At 39.8% G+C, this 17,709-nt stretch overlaps 1 protein-coding gene across 2 annotated transcripts in view; it reads right to left on the bottom strand.

Annotated features, from left to right (window-relative positions):
* The window catches only part of IQGAP1 (IQ motif containing GTPase activating protein 1), a 76,929-nt gene that overhangs the window by 41,246 nt on the left and 17,974 nt on the right, over positions 1 to 17,709 (bottom strand). For both annotated transcript variants that reach the window (XM_030013329.2, XM_030013330.2), the window contains exons 3-10: positions 8,424 to 8,580; positions 7,975 to 8,052; positions 6,225 to 6,301; positions 3,393 to 3,460; positions 2,254 to 2,367; positions 1,655 to 1,833; positions 893 to 983; positions 281 to 444 (exon numbers count right to left, since the gene is read on the bottom strand). In XM_030013329.2, the coding sequence (XP_029869189.1) occupies positions 281 to 444; positions 893 to 983; positions 1,655 to 1,833; positions 2,254 to 2,367; positions 3,393 to 3,460; positions 6,225 to 6,301; positions 7,975 to 8,052; positions 8,424 to 8,580 (928 nt within the window). The remainder of the gene's footprint in view (positions 1 to 280; positions 445 to 892; positions 984 to 1,654; positions 1,834 to 2,253; positions 2,368 to 3,392; positions 3,461 to 6,224; positions 6,302 to 7,974; positions 8,053 to 8,423; positions 8,581 to 17,709) is intronic.

Genomic DNA, 17,709 nt, shown 5'->3' with positions numbered 1-17,709 from the left:
ATACGCACACACGAGTTAATATTTTAAGGTTTGGTGAAAGTATTTTAAGTATATATACATACATACAAGCATTATATTGGCCTTTCATATGCAGAGATGAAAACTAAATGATAAATATGCTTACTGTATGCTTCTGTCTCTTCGCATTAACTTTTTCAAACCAACACTAAACTGTAACGCAGGTATATAGCAAGTGATTAGTATGCAGTGGTATGATGAAAAGGGGAGGGCAGGGGGAAAACCTCATGAATCAGGCAGGGTAATCTAGACTTTTCCATACCTCCTGTTTCTGCTGTCTATCACTCAAAAACTGCTTGAAATACCAGTCACAATTTTCTCGTAGCAATCCTCGGAGTCCCAGGGCTGGTGTTGCCAAAGCTTCATACAGTGCTAATGTGTCTCCTCGTTCCAAAGCTAGGTCAATCTTTGATATGGCTGCATGTGCTAGCAACAGTAAAGCAGAGTTTTGAGAGAAACATTACCTGAGGAAGTCCTATGGTTTACATAACCTACTGCTCAGAAAGAAATAGTCGCTAGACCCGACAGATAGCAAGTTAGGCATGTAATCTGAAGGGGAGACTTCTAAAGTCAATCGCAAAGTAGTACTTGAAAAAGGGGCTGAAGGTTGGAAATAGCATGCATTACTCAAGATGAAGAACTGAGGGGGCCAGCGACATGGACAATCCATTTCCTAAAGGAAGGGCAACAGAAGTCAAAATGAATTCAGCTTACAACTATTTACTAATGATGAGCAAAACAAGCAAAGAAACAAACCCCAAACACCACCAAAAAAACCCACAAAAACAGGGGAACTGCCTTCCACTTTTGTTAGCACTACAGAAAGTGAGGAAGAGTACTCTAATTAAGACTATTACTTTAGCATGATACCTACTGTTCACTTTATTGATGTTTCCCTGAATCTCAGCTTGAGTCAGAAGTTCTTCATACACATCTCTCTCTCTCTCTGAATTTTCTGAGGCAATCTGAAGATGAAATAAAAACTAATCAGTGTTTCTACAGTTTCCTTTGCCCTCATAGATCTTCTCATTGAAAAGGTCAGGGAGCATAACTGTATATCTATATAGAGTTGTGATAGGTCATAGATTGGCTACCTCTACACATGCAAAAAGAAGCCCTAGAAGTAAATACATATAAAGTAAGTATACTCACACTCTGATACAGACAGCCCAGAAACATCTTATTTCAATCTAATTGCTCTATATGAACACACAGTAGAGCTCCACAACACAGAAAGCAGTACACATAGCTAGGCATTTGATACACAGCATTCTAAAACAACATTGACCCCTCCTGAGAGCATCAGTTTTGCTCATCATTTCATTGTTTGGAAAAATGTATCTATATTGTATGAAAATAGAGGGATAGCATTCCCACCACATAAAGGCTGACATGAATTCTGTATTCATGCAGCCCATATTTCAGACAGCTAAACAGAGTAATACAGCTAACTGGTGCCTGTCTTCTACAATAGGAAGACAGGTTACTGGGGAGCATTAGAATACCACCAGGAGTAACTCCACCTAACACTATACATACAGGACTAACACACATTCTGTGAACTCCCCACAGTTTACACTGCAATACAAAATTGCAATGCATACAAATAGATGGTTTGAAAGAAGATTTGATCTACCCTATTTTTAGCATTCTCCATCTTGTCTTGCTTTGCTCTGTAGAGCGTGTCTTGGTAAGTGGATTCCAGTTGATCATCAAGATTTATTAGCATGGCATTAGGGTTCTTCATTGCCATAAGAGTGTCAGATGGAACCTGATGGTCGATTGCTTCATTAATGGCAATGACAGCAGCATGTACTGAAAAAACAAGTCACAGTCTGCCAGTTAGTCCCAAACACAGCAGCTCTGTTAAAAATTGAGAACTTCACTGGAAAGAGCAGAAGAATTATCTGGAAATTAACCGGAAAGCAAAAGAATTATCAAAGCACCTTTCATTCTATCGCAGTTTTATGTTCTTGACAAAAAAAGGCAGCCTACTTCCCAGTACAATACTCTAGCTAGTCAAATCATTATGTTCCAGAAAGAAAAGAAAAAAAAAAAATACATCAGGGAAAGAAGAAAACCCTTTTCCCAGTCTTCCAAAAGGCATGTCAGAAGGGCTGTACTGTCTTACAACAGGGGACATTAAAACTAACACGTTTAAAAAAAAAAAAAAAAAAAGAAATCTAATCTGCTGATTTGAATAATCACATAAAATGAAACTCCATTTTTCCTTACATGCTGCTTCATCCACAGAAAGTTCGTTTGCAAGAATTCCTCCAATCTTACTGAAGGCAGGCATCTGAATACCATACTTCTCCAGTTCAAGCCTCATATTACTGATTTCCTCCTCTGAAACACACATAAAAAAATGTTATGCAGGCTTAAACACACTAGGAATCAGCACTGTTATACCAACTGCTGCTACAAAAAAAAAAAAATTAGGATAACTACAATAAGTTATAATTACTCTTTAAATAATACTTTGAATATAACCCAGTAAGTGAAACCAAATCAATGAAAACTGATAGACATTTTGCACACGTTCCTAAAATCTACATTTCTCCCAGAAACTCATATGGGAATATTCTGCAGTCTCTCTCACTAGAAAACAACACAGAACTCTCATGAGGACCTGGAAACAGACTCCATCATTCTGAGGCGCCTCAACTACATCCGCCAACAGGTCAGGAAAACTCATAGCAGAGAGACTATGATGAGAAAAGTGAATGGAGGATATCAAGACGTGCTGTTGCTAAATACCATACAACTCAAGAAGAGAGTTGATAATTTAGAATGTTATAGATACAATCAACAACTGTTTTGCAGGAAAATAAAGTTTATACACCTTTTAAATCAGATGCATGCCCTCAGGCAGGAACCTCACTAACGCAAAACAGAATTTGACACTTTTGCAAAAATCAAGGAACTAAAACCTTGAGGACGCATGTGGACATGAGACTTTGTGCTGGAATCTCCTGCAGCAGATTAGCTGGTAAACTCTTCTTCGGAGGTGCTGATGGCACCTCTACTTTAAACTGTCAAGGGAGGTCAGAACCGTTCACCAAGTTCCAAACTGAAACCTCTCCCAAGGGGATGGAGGCAAGGTTTAAGCATCTTACAACAGTGGCAAAAAAGTTAAAGGGCTGTTGTTTGCAAAAGTATGATTAGCAAATGGATGGCTATTTAACAGCCTGGCTCAGAAGCACCAAATCAAACCTTTTTCCTAAATTAGTAGAATTCCTCATAGCCATTAATTTTTAATTTAATTTGCATTTAGGATATCAACAGTAACAATCCTTTAATTGATCTATCTCATACTATACTACACACTATATAAAGGCAGCACACATATCAGCACTTTTTATTTTTTTTACCTGTGAAGTCCACCTTCCCATATAAATCTTGAATCTGGGGGGCAAGACCAAGTTTGAACAGGTACAGGCTAGAAAAGAAAATAAGCAAAAAATCAGAACTAGTAATTTTTCCTTGTGGTTCTGACATGACACAGATAATTTTAGGAGATATAGATTCAAGAAGCCACTCAGGTAAGCCAACATAAGAGCTCATAATCACCAAGAGGGTGAGCTGACACCTCTCTTCCCCCCTCAGCTGCACATAACTGGTCCACCAGTCTGAAGTCTTCACAGAATTACAGAATGGTTGAGGCTAGAAGGGTGCTCTCAAGTTTGTCTTGTTCAAGCTCCGTCCTCAAACAAGGTCACATAGGACCACGTTTCCCAAGATCATGTCCAGATGGCTTTTGAATATCTCCAAGGGTGGAGACTCCACAACTTCTCTGGGCAACTTGTGCCAGTACTCGGTCACCCTCACAGTGAAGTGTTTCCTGATGTTCAGAGAGACCCTCCTGTGGTTCAGTTTGTGCCCGTTGCGTCTTGTCCTGTCATGGGGCACCACTGAAAAGAGCCTGGCTTCATCTTCTTTGCACCCTCCCTTCAGACAGCTGCACACATGGCTGAGATTCCCCCGGAGCCTTGTCTTCTCTAGGCTGAACAGTCCCAGCTCTCTCAGCCTTTCCTCATAGGAGAGATGCTCTAGTCCATTAATCATCTTAGTGACCCTTCCTTCAACTCTTCCCAGTATGTGCGTGTGTCTCTTGTGCTGGGGAGCCCAGAACTGGACACAGTACTGCAGGTGTGGCCTCACTGGTGCTGAGTAGGGGGAAATATTCACTAAGCTAATTTGGCTTACTAAAATGGTGTTAATGTAGTCACTTGGAGCCTGACAAGAAATGGAACTGCTACAAAGGAGGGATGAATCCATACAGCTAAGGACAAATGGGACTGGGGAAAGAGAAGAAACTCTTCTCCTTTTTGCCTGTTGTGCCGGGTCAGCACAGATCATTGAAATGTGCCCTCTATTAAAATATTTAATTATACAAGAACATTAAAAATAAACTATAAATGAAGTAAATACCTATTCCTCCAGTAAACTCTGTTTTAACATGTTTGGAAAATAGAGAGTAAGCAACCCCACCTTTTCACATGACCTCAACATGCCAAATCTAAATCTCCAATATTTATAAATCCAAGCAGATTTTTTTCATATAACAAAACACACACACAAAAAAAGGCCGGAACATTTCTGACCTACAGACTGTCAACAAAACTGCATTCTAGATCTTTATGTCTTAACTGGAATATACTTCTGCACTAAGCCTGAAAAAAGAGTAAGTTTTTAATAAAACATCCTTTTCCATATTTATATTTCCATGTCAGAATTACTCTTCTTTCCTTGATAAGGAAAATTATTTAAATGATAAAATCTTGAGGAGACCGCCTTTGCAGAGAAATTGGCTACAGAACATTTCAGCCAAAAAGGTTAACAATTGAAAAAAATTAAGTAGTATGGAAAAGGTATTATTAGATGAAAGATTATAAATTCTACAGCCTTAACTACTGGAACTGTTTGTATCTATTAATTTTGCTCCCTGAGTTAATTTTCTTTTCCTAATATATGATCTAGAAAGAGTACAGCAACAGCAAACAATTTTCTTGGAAAGCTTGGTAATTGTCCACAGTTCGGACTACTGGCGGGGGTGAATGGCCAGGATATAACAAAGAACACGTAACAAGAATATATGCCAGCCAACTCCTGGCATAAAGTAGCTATCACAAAGCTGCCAGCGAGGGAGGAACTTTGCCATAACATAAACAAAAAGGAGCATTGGTCTTGATAGGGGCAGTGTACCCCACCACACGTCTACTCCTCACTGCTCTATAAACTCCAAATGACTTGTTCTACAGAGATAACTCATTTTAAAGCTAAAGCTGGGATCAAGCTCGCTTCTATAAATAATGATTTCATCTACAGCAATCTGAAATATCAGATAACATTCAGATAAATGCAATCCATCTCTATGGATTTCACACTTGCAACAGATTAGAGAGCATAACAAGCCATTCTTGAGAACTGAAACTGAGCAAGCAACAGATGAAGACCCAAATGTATGCAATCCACCATTCAATCACCTAGTAAATTCTACAAAAGGAATACTTTTAAAATAAAAATGTCAACATGTTCCAAAAGTCACACTTGCATTCAAACCAGCTAGCCAGATGAAAAAAAAAAACAACCCAAACAAACCAAAAACAAACAAACAAACAAAATCAAACACATGTGATGTACCGTCCTATCAAATTGAAGAGCAAAGCATCAACAAATGAATCCTGCCGGTTTTCTCAGGAACTGGGATTATCCTACTCAGTCTATGTGAGATTTTAAAATTTAAGAGACCTTTCAACAACAGTCCCTGGTTGATCGCTTACTGTGGTCATCAAGATACACACACTGCAGTACAATGCTGTAACCACACTGGCTTTCATTTGGTGATCTGACTGATCCCTACATAAACTAGTATCTTGTGTTTCTCACAAACACCTTTTAGGGCTTCAGGCTTTCCTTTAAGCCCCAAAATGTTTCGCTCTGCCTCAGACAGTAGAGAGGGAGTGTGAGAACTGGGATGGGAAGGTAGTAATCACAACATACTTGACTGGTTCTTTTTCCTTCAACATCTGATTTGGCTACTGCCCAAAGCAAAATACTGGCTTCATGGATCTTTGCTCCAACCTGGTAAGATTGTTCTGCTAGAAAATTCGTCCTCATCCAGGCTTCAGTTCAGCTCTCTCCCCTTTCAGCTTTGCAGAAAGATTTCAGAAGCAATTAGATTTCTGCCTAGCATGCCTTACCTGAGTGCATGAATACAATAGATACAGCGTGGCATGTTCTTGCGATCATAGATATCTGTAGTTTCTGGGTAGAATATCTGAAGATAAAACAAAGTTAGCAGTCTGAATAATACTCACTTTATATAGCCAAATCGCATAACTGTGATAGGCCCAATTCTTCTGCAGTACACTAATGAAGCAGCCCACAGAACAAAACTCTTCGAGCTTGTCTGCCCTGGCCCAACCCTTCTCCTACTTGAAGCACCAATCCTTTTGTTTCTAGCACCAAAACCAGGGCTCCCCTTTCCCCGCCCACGTTCTACACACATGGATGAGTACACCCTTTGTTTTGTGTGCCCACCAAGATACTGGGTCACGAGGTATTAGCGAGGACTTTGATGAAAGCCAAGAGACGAAAAAAATACTTAGAACAGAGAAAAGAGGATTTTGTTTGGACTAAATGGGGTTGAGAAGCAAGAGAAGAGGCAGTGACAAGGGAAACTGAGACCAGCACTGGGGTGGTCTGCATACTGCATTTTCAGTTAGCTGGACCCAAAAGCTTTCAGACAGTCTCAAATGCAAAGTTGAATACAAGGGGCTAATACTGGAAGTGTCAATTCATTCAGAAGTGCTGACAAGGTACGTTACTTTCTAGTTATTGGGAAATTCCTTGCTATTGCCTGTGAGCACAAAATAGCATTGCTCTTTCTGTAAAGGCAAGAGCAACTGAAGGACCCTCACAATTCCACAGCATCAGCTCCCTGGCTCTTCTGCATGGGGAAATACTTAAAGCACCAATATCTCTTTGTCAATGTACTGGACCCCAGGACAGTTTCTTTAACATCTCACACATTTATTTTCCCCCTAAATCCGCTTGAATCTGAAAATCTTGCCTCATACCTGGCACTTAACTTGTCTCTGTCTAGCTCCCTCCTTGTTTATTTTCACCTAACAACATTAACAGCATATTTCAGTATTTCCTAATCCCAAATATGTTCCTGTAAGATCATCATAAGCCAGCCAGCAAGGCTCAACTAGTAAATCTCAACAAGCTATGTGAAAAACTTTGCCAAATATAGTGTTCAATTTGCAAGCATGTATGCAAACAAAACATACATGAGATTAAACTATGCAATGCTGGTTTTGCCGAGACTAAGCATAACATGGCTTAAAAAAAAAAAAGTTTCAAAAATTTACTTACTATCCATGTATGCAACTTGACTATCAGCACAACACTACCAAGTTCCATATATTTTCAGGCAACAGCGTTTATTAGATCAGAGGAGTTTATCTGGCCATTCCCTTAGTGAAGCCAGTGATTTATATTTGATTAAGCTACACCAGGAACTTTTCAACTTGATGTGAAAATTTTGTAGGGAAATCTGAAGAAATGGAGAACATAGTATTTTCTGCTGTACTGCTTCTTTTAGCATAGATTTCTAAAAAAACTTCCACAATCAAACTGTAGCTCAGATATCGCTCAAAAGAATGCATGGCAAGAACAACGTAATGCAGATGTTATGCAAGATTAGTGATATTAAGGATATGGTATAGAAGGAGGAATTATTTTGCTCCTAATCATTCTCACACACATAGCAGAATGAAATCTTTCAGCAGCTTTAGGAGAAAATTTCTACAGGGACGCAAATCTAGAAAATGAAGAATTAACTAGGTGAAGTTTGCTGACTTTTGTACAACAGCAAACACTTCCATGGAATGTAAAGCTTTTCTAAGATTATTTATTTATCTGCACATGCAACATAGAAATTACCTTGGGGAGACCAATCTCAGCCATGGCATTCAGCCACTGGATTACATTATCTGTGTGCCGGAAGTGGAGACCAGTTGCCTGAAATAAAAATAGGCAGGAACAAGGGGGAGGGCAGTAAGAAACAAAATACCACAGCTGCCAAGAACAGCGGGGACATTCATTAAGACAGATAGTGAAAACAGTACTCTTACAGAAAAGAAGTCAGAAGTCTTCTATGTACAATCATATTGACTGTTTATGACAAGTTCTTTCACATGAGTGCAAGCTCAGATATAAAGCTAAGAATCCACGCCCCCTCAATTAACCAATGTTCTAGAGTGAAGGTGGAGTTTCTTAGGTAGCACTAATATAAACTAACTTTCTGCTTATTTGCTCACAGTACCTCAGTGTGCATGTTTTCCTATTTTAGATTACTACCTAAAGCAGTATCTATCGCCAACAGCTCTCACCTTATATCTAGTCTGTTCTCTATCATAGATTTTCTTCACAGAAACCACTTTAGGGGAGAAGAAGTTTCCAAGTTTGGCCAGATAGACTCCATTTCTCAATCCTTCTTCCAGCTCTGTTGTGGGAGGCAGCTCCTCATTCAGACAGGCCTCCATCCATCTGGAAGTGCAAGAAGAACAAAGTTGGTCACATGAGTATATTTCCAATTTGTGAACACAACCCCATGCTAAACAAGTTTCATGCTGCTGTTGCTGTCACACTCTAGCATACTATTTACTTAGCATTAGGGGTGGAAAGTAGGTATAGCACTACCACACATTCTGTGTCATTAAAGTGCTAGTCAGTAATACTTTAGACAAAATATTAAGGAGAAGTAAGGATTCCACTAGCCAGAGTTTCACAAGTAATTAAGATACCATCTCACGATCATGTTTCTCCTTCAGCTCATGATTTAGCCGGTTCTGGTCTAGACACAGTGGCCAACCTGTCCTCTTAACTAACTTAAATCTTCCTCTTGAGTACAGCCTTATCTCACAAGCATTTCTCTACTCTAGTCTCATTAAGTATTCACTAGTTATTTCATGACTTTGCACCACTTATTCAAGCTCTTTTAGCTGATGTCATAGAGAGGCCCTACAATGTTATCATCAAGTCTACCTTCCTGACCTATATAGTTCTTCCTACCCTACTATACATTTCAAAAATGGGAAAAAAACTGGAACATGCATTCCTCTCCTCATAACAGCTGATTTTCCTTTATCTTGTTTTCTTCCATCTCATTTAATGGTGTCACGGATCCTCATGACAAAAGCAAAGATTACAACAGCAAATAATTTGAAAAGTCACTGTTCTCAAAACAGAGGTGCACCTTGGTATTTCTTCTGTACAGGGCTACCAGAGGCAAGTTCAGCTATGCAGCTTCTTCCAAAGACAACATGCTCCCTGGCTGTTCTGTCCTCTGAAAAAGGGAGCTTCACAGCCATGGACCAATTTCTAAAGCATTTTTCTTAGGATCACACCTCACTTGCAGCTAAACTCTAAAGCTCTTATAGGACAGATGAGCCTTGGATCAATAAAGATCACAGAAAAGTGGCTTTCAAGACAATAGTGGCCCAGAATAGCAGTAGCCCATGCTATAAAACAGAGCTGATAATGTAACATAAGCAAGGTTAATAATTTGACTCATGGAGATGATGAGTCCACATTACTGGGACTGATCTCAAAGACAGATAGGTAGAGGATCCTGCTTGAACCCAACAAATAGAATTTTAATATTCTAAATACTCTTTCAGATGCATACATAACTGTAAACTATTTAGCTCTGTATTAATCCAGGCAAAATAACAGCAAAACACCATACTGGATGCAAGTGATAACAGATTAAATGAATAACTGTAGTAAATTAACAGAATTTCACAGAAATCAGTCCTGTAAAACACACCTGGGAACACCGTGTGGCTCTGTTGACCACCTAACACCGCAGACATTTCACATCTGTGAGGTGTGTTCACGCCTCATAATATTCTGATTAAAATCAAGCACTGTACATACATACAAAAAGTAGCTCATATATACTAGGAACAAACAGACATCTCCAAGCAGTGTTTTCATGGGGATTCATTGAATGGTGCTGTTTCTAACTCATTTTGGCATAGATGGGTGCTATGCTCCCCTCTTTCAGTTTTTCAGGAAGTAAACACAAAAATTGAGGCTGACAAAATTAGAAAATTAGAGGGTAACACCAATATTAGCATAACTGTAACCTATAATTAGCACACAGGTGGTCACAGCTTGAGTAAGAACAGGACTGTGCAAATAACGTAGGCTTTAGACATGGCTAAATATTAGGTCATTGATCTAGCTTATCTACAGACTTGGGATTGTATCCTAAAAGACAACTGTGACACTGAAAAATGTGTAATGAGTATAGCAGACATAACAAATTCAAAGTTTAAAGCTGTAAGATCTAATGTTATCATGGGGTGTATACAAAGGGGAACAGCAAAGTCAGGCATTACTATTCTTTTGTACACAACACTGATGAGCCTAACCTTGTCGCTGCAGTCTGCATTTTTTTCCAAACTGGAGACCAGGAATAAGGTAGGAAAGAAGTTTTTTATTAGCTAAGCTAATACTTAACAGTGAGAAGCCTAAAGAATGCAGTGCATTCAGTTTGTTGAAATAAAGTCTGAGAACCAGCTTGGTGCTCTGACAGTCCCTTTGGTAGCAGACTGAAATCAGATGACTGAAACTGTAGTCACTGACATCAGCCTGCTCCACCTTTTCTGATAAACAGCAAGAAATCTAAGGCAGGAGCATATGAACTACACATGAATCAGCTTCTGAACCACCAATTTTCAGCCCAGCACGCAAGGCTCAATGGAAAAAGCTAAAAATTATTTAACCTGCAATATCTGAGGAGACAACAGAATAAGTGACCTCTCTTTCTGACCACAACAAGAAAATAATACGCGATGATTTCTTTACAGTAATTTAGAAAATAAGTATTATAAACATAAAAACTAATTTGCATTTGCGGGATTTTTTTGCACAGTTTACTCTTGATCTCAAATACAGAATACCGTAGCAGTACACAACAGAGATGAGATGCATTCAAATTCACCACAGCCAGTTTTTCCATCTCTCCTGAGAAGGCAGTAAACTGCATTTCTAATTAGAGAAGACAGGTAGTTGTTAGTGAAAATTAAAAATCTCACAGGCTGCAGTATTTTAATGGTCAAAGGAAAGATAACTTGACTAGCGCAGATACGCAGTCTTAGACAATCATCTTAATTGTCTTGCCTGTATTCAGTTTCAACTATCTCTTAAGGTTTACTGTTTTTAACCTACCACAGAGCTAGTGTTACTCTACCACAGCTCCTCCATTTTCACATCTGTTAGCATAAACAGAATGCTTGCCAAAACATACATTTCAGACTAACGTACATCTTCACTACTCAAACTCAAGGGGAATGCCAGTCAAGTTGTCACGTCTAAATCTCTTCTCCATCTCCCTCTACTTGAAATGTTAGTATACAATGCGGTCTTGTAGTACATAAAGTGGCCATCTGCCTTTTAAGATAAACAAGCCAGTGTTCTTAAAACAACAAAAAAGGCATAACACTAGTGTTTTGTTCTTTGCTCTAATTTGATATTTGCTTAAAGGTATAATTCAAACACATCTATTTAGCTTAACTGCCACCAATCCTCAGATGGCCTTTTCTACTAACACAAGTTAAAATCAGCTGTAGCCATTCCGATGCCTACACCCAAGAGCATCTAAAAGCTGGCTGCAGAGCAAATACAGCATAAAGTCCTCAAATTTTTAATTCATCCCTCTTGCACTTCTGTTTGAGTTTTTTTTAAAGATCTAATCCTTCATGCTATTTTCCTATTTGTGCATTCTGCAGCAGACAGTTATGCATACAACCTCATTGTTGAAAGAATACTCATGATTCAATAGAGGTTTTACAAACAGCTTGATTTCACCACTGTTTCTTTGGTTATTCAGATTGTTTTCCGTATCTGCATTCCTCTCCAGATAACATAGAAAAATGTGAAGTTATTTCAAAAGGAAAAACCCACTAACATTCCATAGCTGCTCATCATAAAGTACCTACAATCAGCCACTATTACAGTCCCCAAATCTCAGTTCTACTGATTCTTCCATCTGAATGCAAACTACGCAATTTTAAGACCCACCCCCTGTATCCAGGAAAGCCTCTTCCTCACACTTGGCTTCTCTACAGCTCCAAGCAGCAGAGGTGACACCTTTGAAAAGCTAGCACAAGCAAGCAAATGGTGCCATGAAGCTTTTCAGTAACTAATCACAGAAACAGGTCAGCAGCAGTGGAGATTTCAGGAGAGCCTAGAAGGAGGGGGAAGAGAAAAGGGAAACTACACGTTTCTCAGGAACCACCACTCACAAAAATCAACAGCAAGAAACAGTTTTATGTTCCTGCTGACAGCCCTCCCACAACAGGGAGTGGTTTTCTGCAGGAAACAGGCAACACACCAGATTCTTCCAGCTTCTGCTGGCTTCTCATTCTCCGGTCGCCTCAGTCCCTTATAGTCTTTCCCAAGCCCCAAAATTAGAATAAGTTTCCTAATTAACGTCTCACAAAACTCTTCATAAAGTGTACAACATGATGACTGTAGCCTCTGCTTTGAACGTCCAGATTACAAAGGCTCTCTGTGCAGAAACTTTCAATCAGCAAACGGGTAGCTGGTTGGAATGGCTGAGAAACTTTACACAAAAATGACTGGGCCCTAGCACTACTGAAGAAAGCGTTACTTGAAATGGGATGCTGCAATACTACATGGCAGGGGGACACAGAGGGAGAAAAACTACACACACACACACACACCCCCCAGCAGAAGAGTGAATACTCTGCAGAAGTCAAGAAGTATCCTTTCATATTCTGGAGAAGCATCTAAAACACTATTTGGAAAGGTATATAAAAATGACATTTCCAAGCCTCAAGTCTCACACATTCTGTATGGGTTCTACTTTGCTTTCCTAAAAAGCCGCAAGTCAGAGGCCTGATTTATGTGCCTTTTGATAGCACCTGACTAACTGGAAATGATAATTAGTCTCACTGCCTGGTTTATTCACAGAATCACAGAACAGCCCAAGTTGGAAAGGAAACTGGAAAACTGTGATGAGGTCCCCTCTGAGCCTTCTCTTCTCCAAGGTGAAAAGACCCAACTCCCTCAGTGTTTCCTCACAGGGCAGGTTCTCCAGCAGTTTGATCACCTTTGTCACCCTCCTTTGGGCCCTCTATTCACATATGAGAAAGTCACCAGCTAGCCACCAAACACCAGATGATGTGCAGCCATGTTCTCTCCCATCTTGTCTTTGAGCTCCTTGCCACCTAACTCAGGAAAACAATAGGAAGGCTGTTTATGCAAAGCCTGTAAGGTACAGAAAACAAATACAACCCGAAGGACATGTTAAGGGAGTAAGGAACTGAGTCAAAGTACAAGTTACAGAAAGCAAACCAGTTCAACAAGTTTTGACAGGAGTTCAGTATTCAACATGAACAGCTTACAAATTCTATGCAGTAAAGGGATGGGAGTGCAGAAGGCATCAACTCAGGACACATACAAGTCATAGATGGCGGGGCCCACATATCAGAAGAGTTACAAAGAAGATATAAATCAAAATACCCCATATTAGAGAAGCTTCTACAAGGCAAAGGATGCTCAGTCGCTCTAGTCCAAGTGAAAATAGCATTAATAACCTCAGAAAGTCTTATGAACCTTGCATTTAGTACTTCAGGTATAGTGCACTTAAATGGTAAGTAACAATTTTGAAGTGGAAAAAGTATATACAGGGAATTGCTAATTTGAGCCTAGTTTTGCCTGGAAAGCATTAGCTTTCCTGCAAGCTTCTCAACAGTGTCCTACAGTAAGAGACTTAGTACCACACTTTTCTTTCTAACATGATATAAATACAGTGTTTTGTGACTTAGACTGTCATATTTCCTCAGGTTAATTTTATAAGCAGGACTGCAAACACTCTCCTAAAGGGATTAAAAATCAAGCCGGTTGCCACAGCTACCCCAACAGAATGTTCTCAAAGAAGCCTCTACTGCAAATGAAGAATAGTTAAACTTGGGGAGCACTTTAAATCCCAAATGAGACACCATTACACTGTAGAGTGCAGCCTGAGCCCAAGAAAAGGGGGGCTTGCAACCCAAAGCAGGACGGGGAGCCTGGAAAGGCAACAAGGAGTAGTGTTTACCAGGAAGAAAAGGTTTCTGGGAACACCTGGCCAACTTCTGTACAGGAGCTACAAAAAGAAACTCATTCTTCTGCAAACTACTGTTTTCCTGGGTTTTGCTGCTTTCCTCTCAAAAAACTTAGTTCTTGAACTTTAAGTTCTAGAAAAATGCAGATAGCAACTGAATATGTGATAGAGAAAACATGACATAAGTTTAAAAATTCTGGACCATTATCCAAAAGATACTGTAAAGCAAGTCAAACACTATCATTCAGATGATGCTCTTCCCTTACCCCACACAGCTGTGTTTCCTGTGCTGCTTCAACCCAACCTTCACAGAATCTCTGAGGCTGGAAGGGTCATCTTGAGATCTAGTCCAACTCTTCCATGCCCTCACGAGCAACCCTTCTCCCCATTCCTTCTGAGGGGGGCAAGAGGTTTCTGTAACATCATTTGCATGCCTTAGATCATTACAACCAAAGACTCCTGAGAGGACACAGCGCTACTCAAACCCTGAAAGAGTCCAAATGCTAGCAATAGGGTTCATAATACCCTCCCAAGAACTTCATCGGGGCAACAAAAAAAGCCCACCCACTTTGTTCAACCTAGGAAGACCTAAAATGAAAGTAGATCGGACATGCAACTGAATCATTTAATGCCTTACCAAAGGACATAGAGGCAGTGAATTCTGTTTAAGCATCTCCTTAAAGTAAGATAAATAGCCCATAATTAGAACATAAGCTGTCTCAATGTACTCATACCTGTTTCAACAGGTTCTTAAGTGGGTGTTAATAAAACTACAGAACTAGGGCAATTTACATACAATAATGCTTGGTGCAGCATTGCTTAACCATTTGCTAGGCCAGAGCACAAAGCAATGTTTTCAGAAACCATTACGCATTACCTTTTACATTTAAAAGCTCACATACTCATATTAAAATTAGCACCTGTCATCCTTAAAATGCAGAAATAAATGCAGAATTTCCAGACGAACAAGAGGAAAGCATTTCTCAAGTTTCACGGGATGGGGGGGAGCGGGGCGGGAGGGGGGGACGGGGGGACGACACCTGGTTGATGGGCAGCAACCTCTGCTCCCTTTAGACCTCAGGCATTAGAACAATATGCCATCAATAAGCTTTCCACAGAAACCTTAAAATCTTTTTTGCTACTTTGACAGTTTCCAGTTTCCACTATGGTCCCTCCCTCTCACCAGCACAGAAAAGAGAATTTTTAACCCAGAATTAATTCTTCAAATCAAATTGCATCACATGACTGCATAGGTAATGTTGGACTCTCCAATTTTACTGGAGCTGGCTCAAATTAAAGTAGTAATTGCACCTTTCTAATCAGTCAGTCCTACTGCTATGAAATGCAGATCCCCCTCCTAGAAAAAGATCCTTGAATATCTATACACAGCTACTACCATTAGCTGCAATTTAGAGTCAGGCCTTCCTTGAGAAGACATGATCATAAAAATGTAACATCAAGTATTGTCAGGCAGCCAGTCTCTCAAGTAATGCTGTCTTCAAACTTCTAAAGGCAACATTGCTCCATTAGCAAGGATTGGAAAAAATTAACATCAGTCATCTAAACTACCAACTTGTTTACTCTCCCCTAATACAGCATTATCAAGGATTGTGACAACTTACAGAAAGGTGTCATATTTTTCAACAGCATCATAGGCCAATATTAACCAGAACTGGAGTTTAGACACAGCAGAAACTTAACATGGATCACATGGCACACATTTTGCTCTTACACTTGCAAAAACGTCAAAAGCCTGGCTAACCCTGAGACAATGGAAAAAACGTGGAAAAGAAAGAAAAAGTCACTCTTTTTCTCTCAGACTGATTATAGGTAAGCCTGAGGAAGAAGAACTAGCAACCCATCTCTCCAGAAATTGTTGCAAGAACACCCAATTTCATAAACAATTATAGTAGAGCAGATAATAAAAAAAAACTGGACCAAACCTGTAAGGAACACTGCTCATGTTATGACAGGACTACCATGCAGTATGTTCCAGCACAAAAAGAAAACAGAACATGGCACAGAAAACACAGAAGGCATTAACAGTCAAAAAAAGTGACCATTATCAACCAATGAGGAAAGCTCACTTCTTGGTCATCCCTAAGTAGCAGTAATTTCAAGGTAAGTTAATTATTTGCAGAGACCAGAAATAACTTTTTCTAACCTTCAGCTGTCCTAGAATTTCAAGACAAAGGCTCTTCCTTTGGTACACAGACCTAGCCAGTGACATTCTTCAACTCTGAGACCAGACTGAGGCCCAACACACCACCTGGGTCTGCACCTGGTGATCACTTCTACTGTGTTGGCCTCAAGAGCTATGCTTCAGCATTTCCAGTCATTAAGAACTCTAAGAAGATAAAGTATGTAACACTAACATATCATGCTAAAGGATAACCAGTACCACTCATATCAGAGCCTGGTACTAATGCTAAGTGTTGGTTGAGGCTCAGTTGTCCACAGGATCACATTGCATTCTGCTTATTCCACACCTCACCAATTCCATTAGCAGGAAAGCTGCAAACAGAACCTCAATGCAAACTTCCAAGCCTCTGGTTTTGGAGCACTGGCCACAGAGTTCTTGATCATGGGTCAGAATCACAGGAGTCTTCTCTTTGTAAGCATATCAGTGCCACAGCACTCCTTGCTTGCTTCAAGTGGTCCCCTACCAACCACGTTTCAGAAGGGTGTTGTCATCTTCTTCAAGAAGGCTGAATATGCTTTATTTCCTCCTGAAGGAGGTCTAGAGGTGGACTGGAGGGGCACAGAGCTTAATTCTTTTTCCAGGCTCACATGGTACTATCCTCCAGTCTTTGTAACACTGTCTGTATACTATACCAATGTATTTTAATTAGCAAAATAAGCCTGCCTAAACCTGTGCTCTACTAACACAGTCAGACTGCCTTACACACAGTTGAACTGCCTTACACATCTCCTTCTCATAACCATGAAATAGACAGGCTATTTGCCCAAAATCAAATTCTCCAAACACATCTTCAAAATGTGATCTCCTTGTGCACACTCACACTGTGGGAACAAATTCTTGAAACAAGGTGATCTCTTCACACTTTCTAAGTAATCCTGTGGGTATTCACCCACTGCCTGTTGCTATATCCATATACAGAAAAAAGGTGCATCTTGCACTCTTCATTTCTTCAAATCTCACAATACCCAAAATTAAATGGAAAAGAAAAGATGCAATTTGAATGGATGTACTCAAAATGCCATGAAGATCTTAAAGAGTTATTTCCAGTTGCTTCCCCTTCTGAGTGTTCACCCCCTAACATTTAAAATGTGGGCAACTCCAGGCAGCACTGTTCAGCCTACACAGAGATCTGGAGAGGTACCTGGAATACTGTTAGAAGAGTGACTGAAGAGCTGTTCAAACATTAACTATGGCTGGAACTTGGAAGCTGTGCAAAAGCTACAAGTAGAGCTTAGTGAAACTGCTGACAAGCTTCAAAGATCTTTCTCACAACCACCAAAGTCATTTGTACTCTCAGAAAGTATTCACAGCACAATGAATACTGGCACTCTTG

Source organism: Aquila chrysaetos, chromosome 5 (genome assembly GCF_900496995.4).
Source record: "Aquila chrysaetos chrysaetos chromosome 5, bAquChr1.4, whole genome shotgun sequence".
Taxonomy (NCBI): domain Eukaryota; kingdom Metazoa; phylum Chordata; class Aves; order Accipitriformes; family Accipitridae; genus Aquila; species Aquila chrysaetos.
This window is presented reverse-complemented; position numbering and strand designations above follow the sequence as displayed.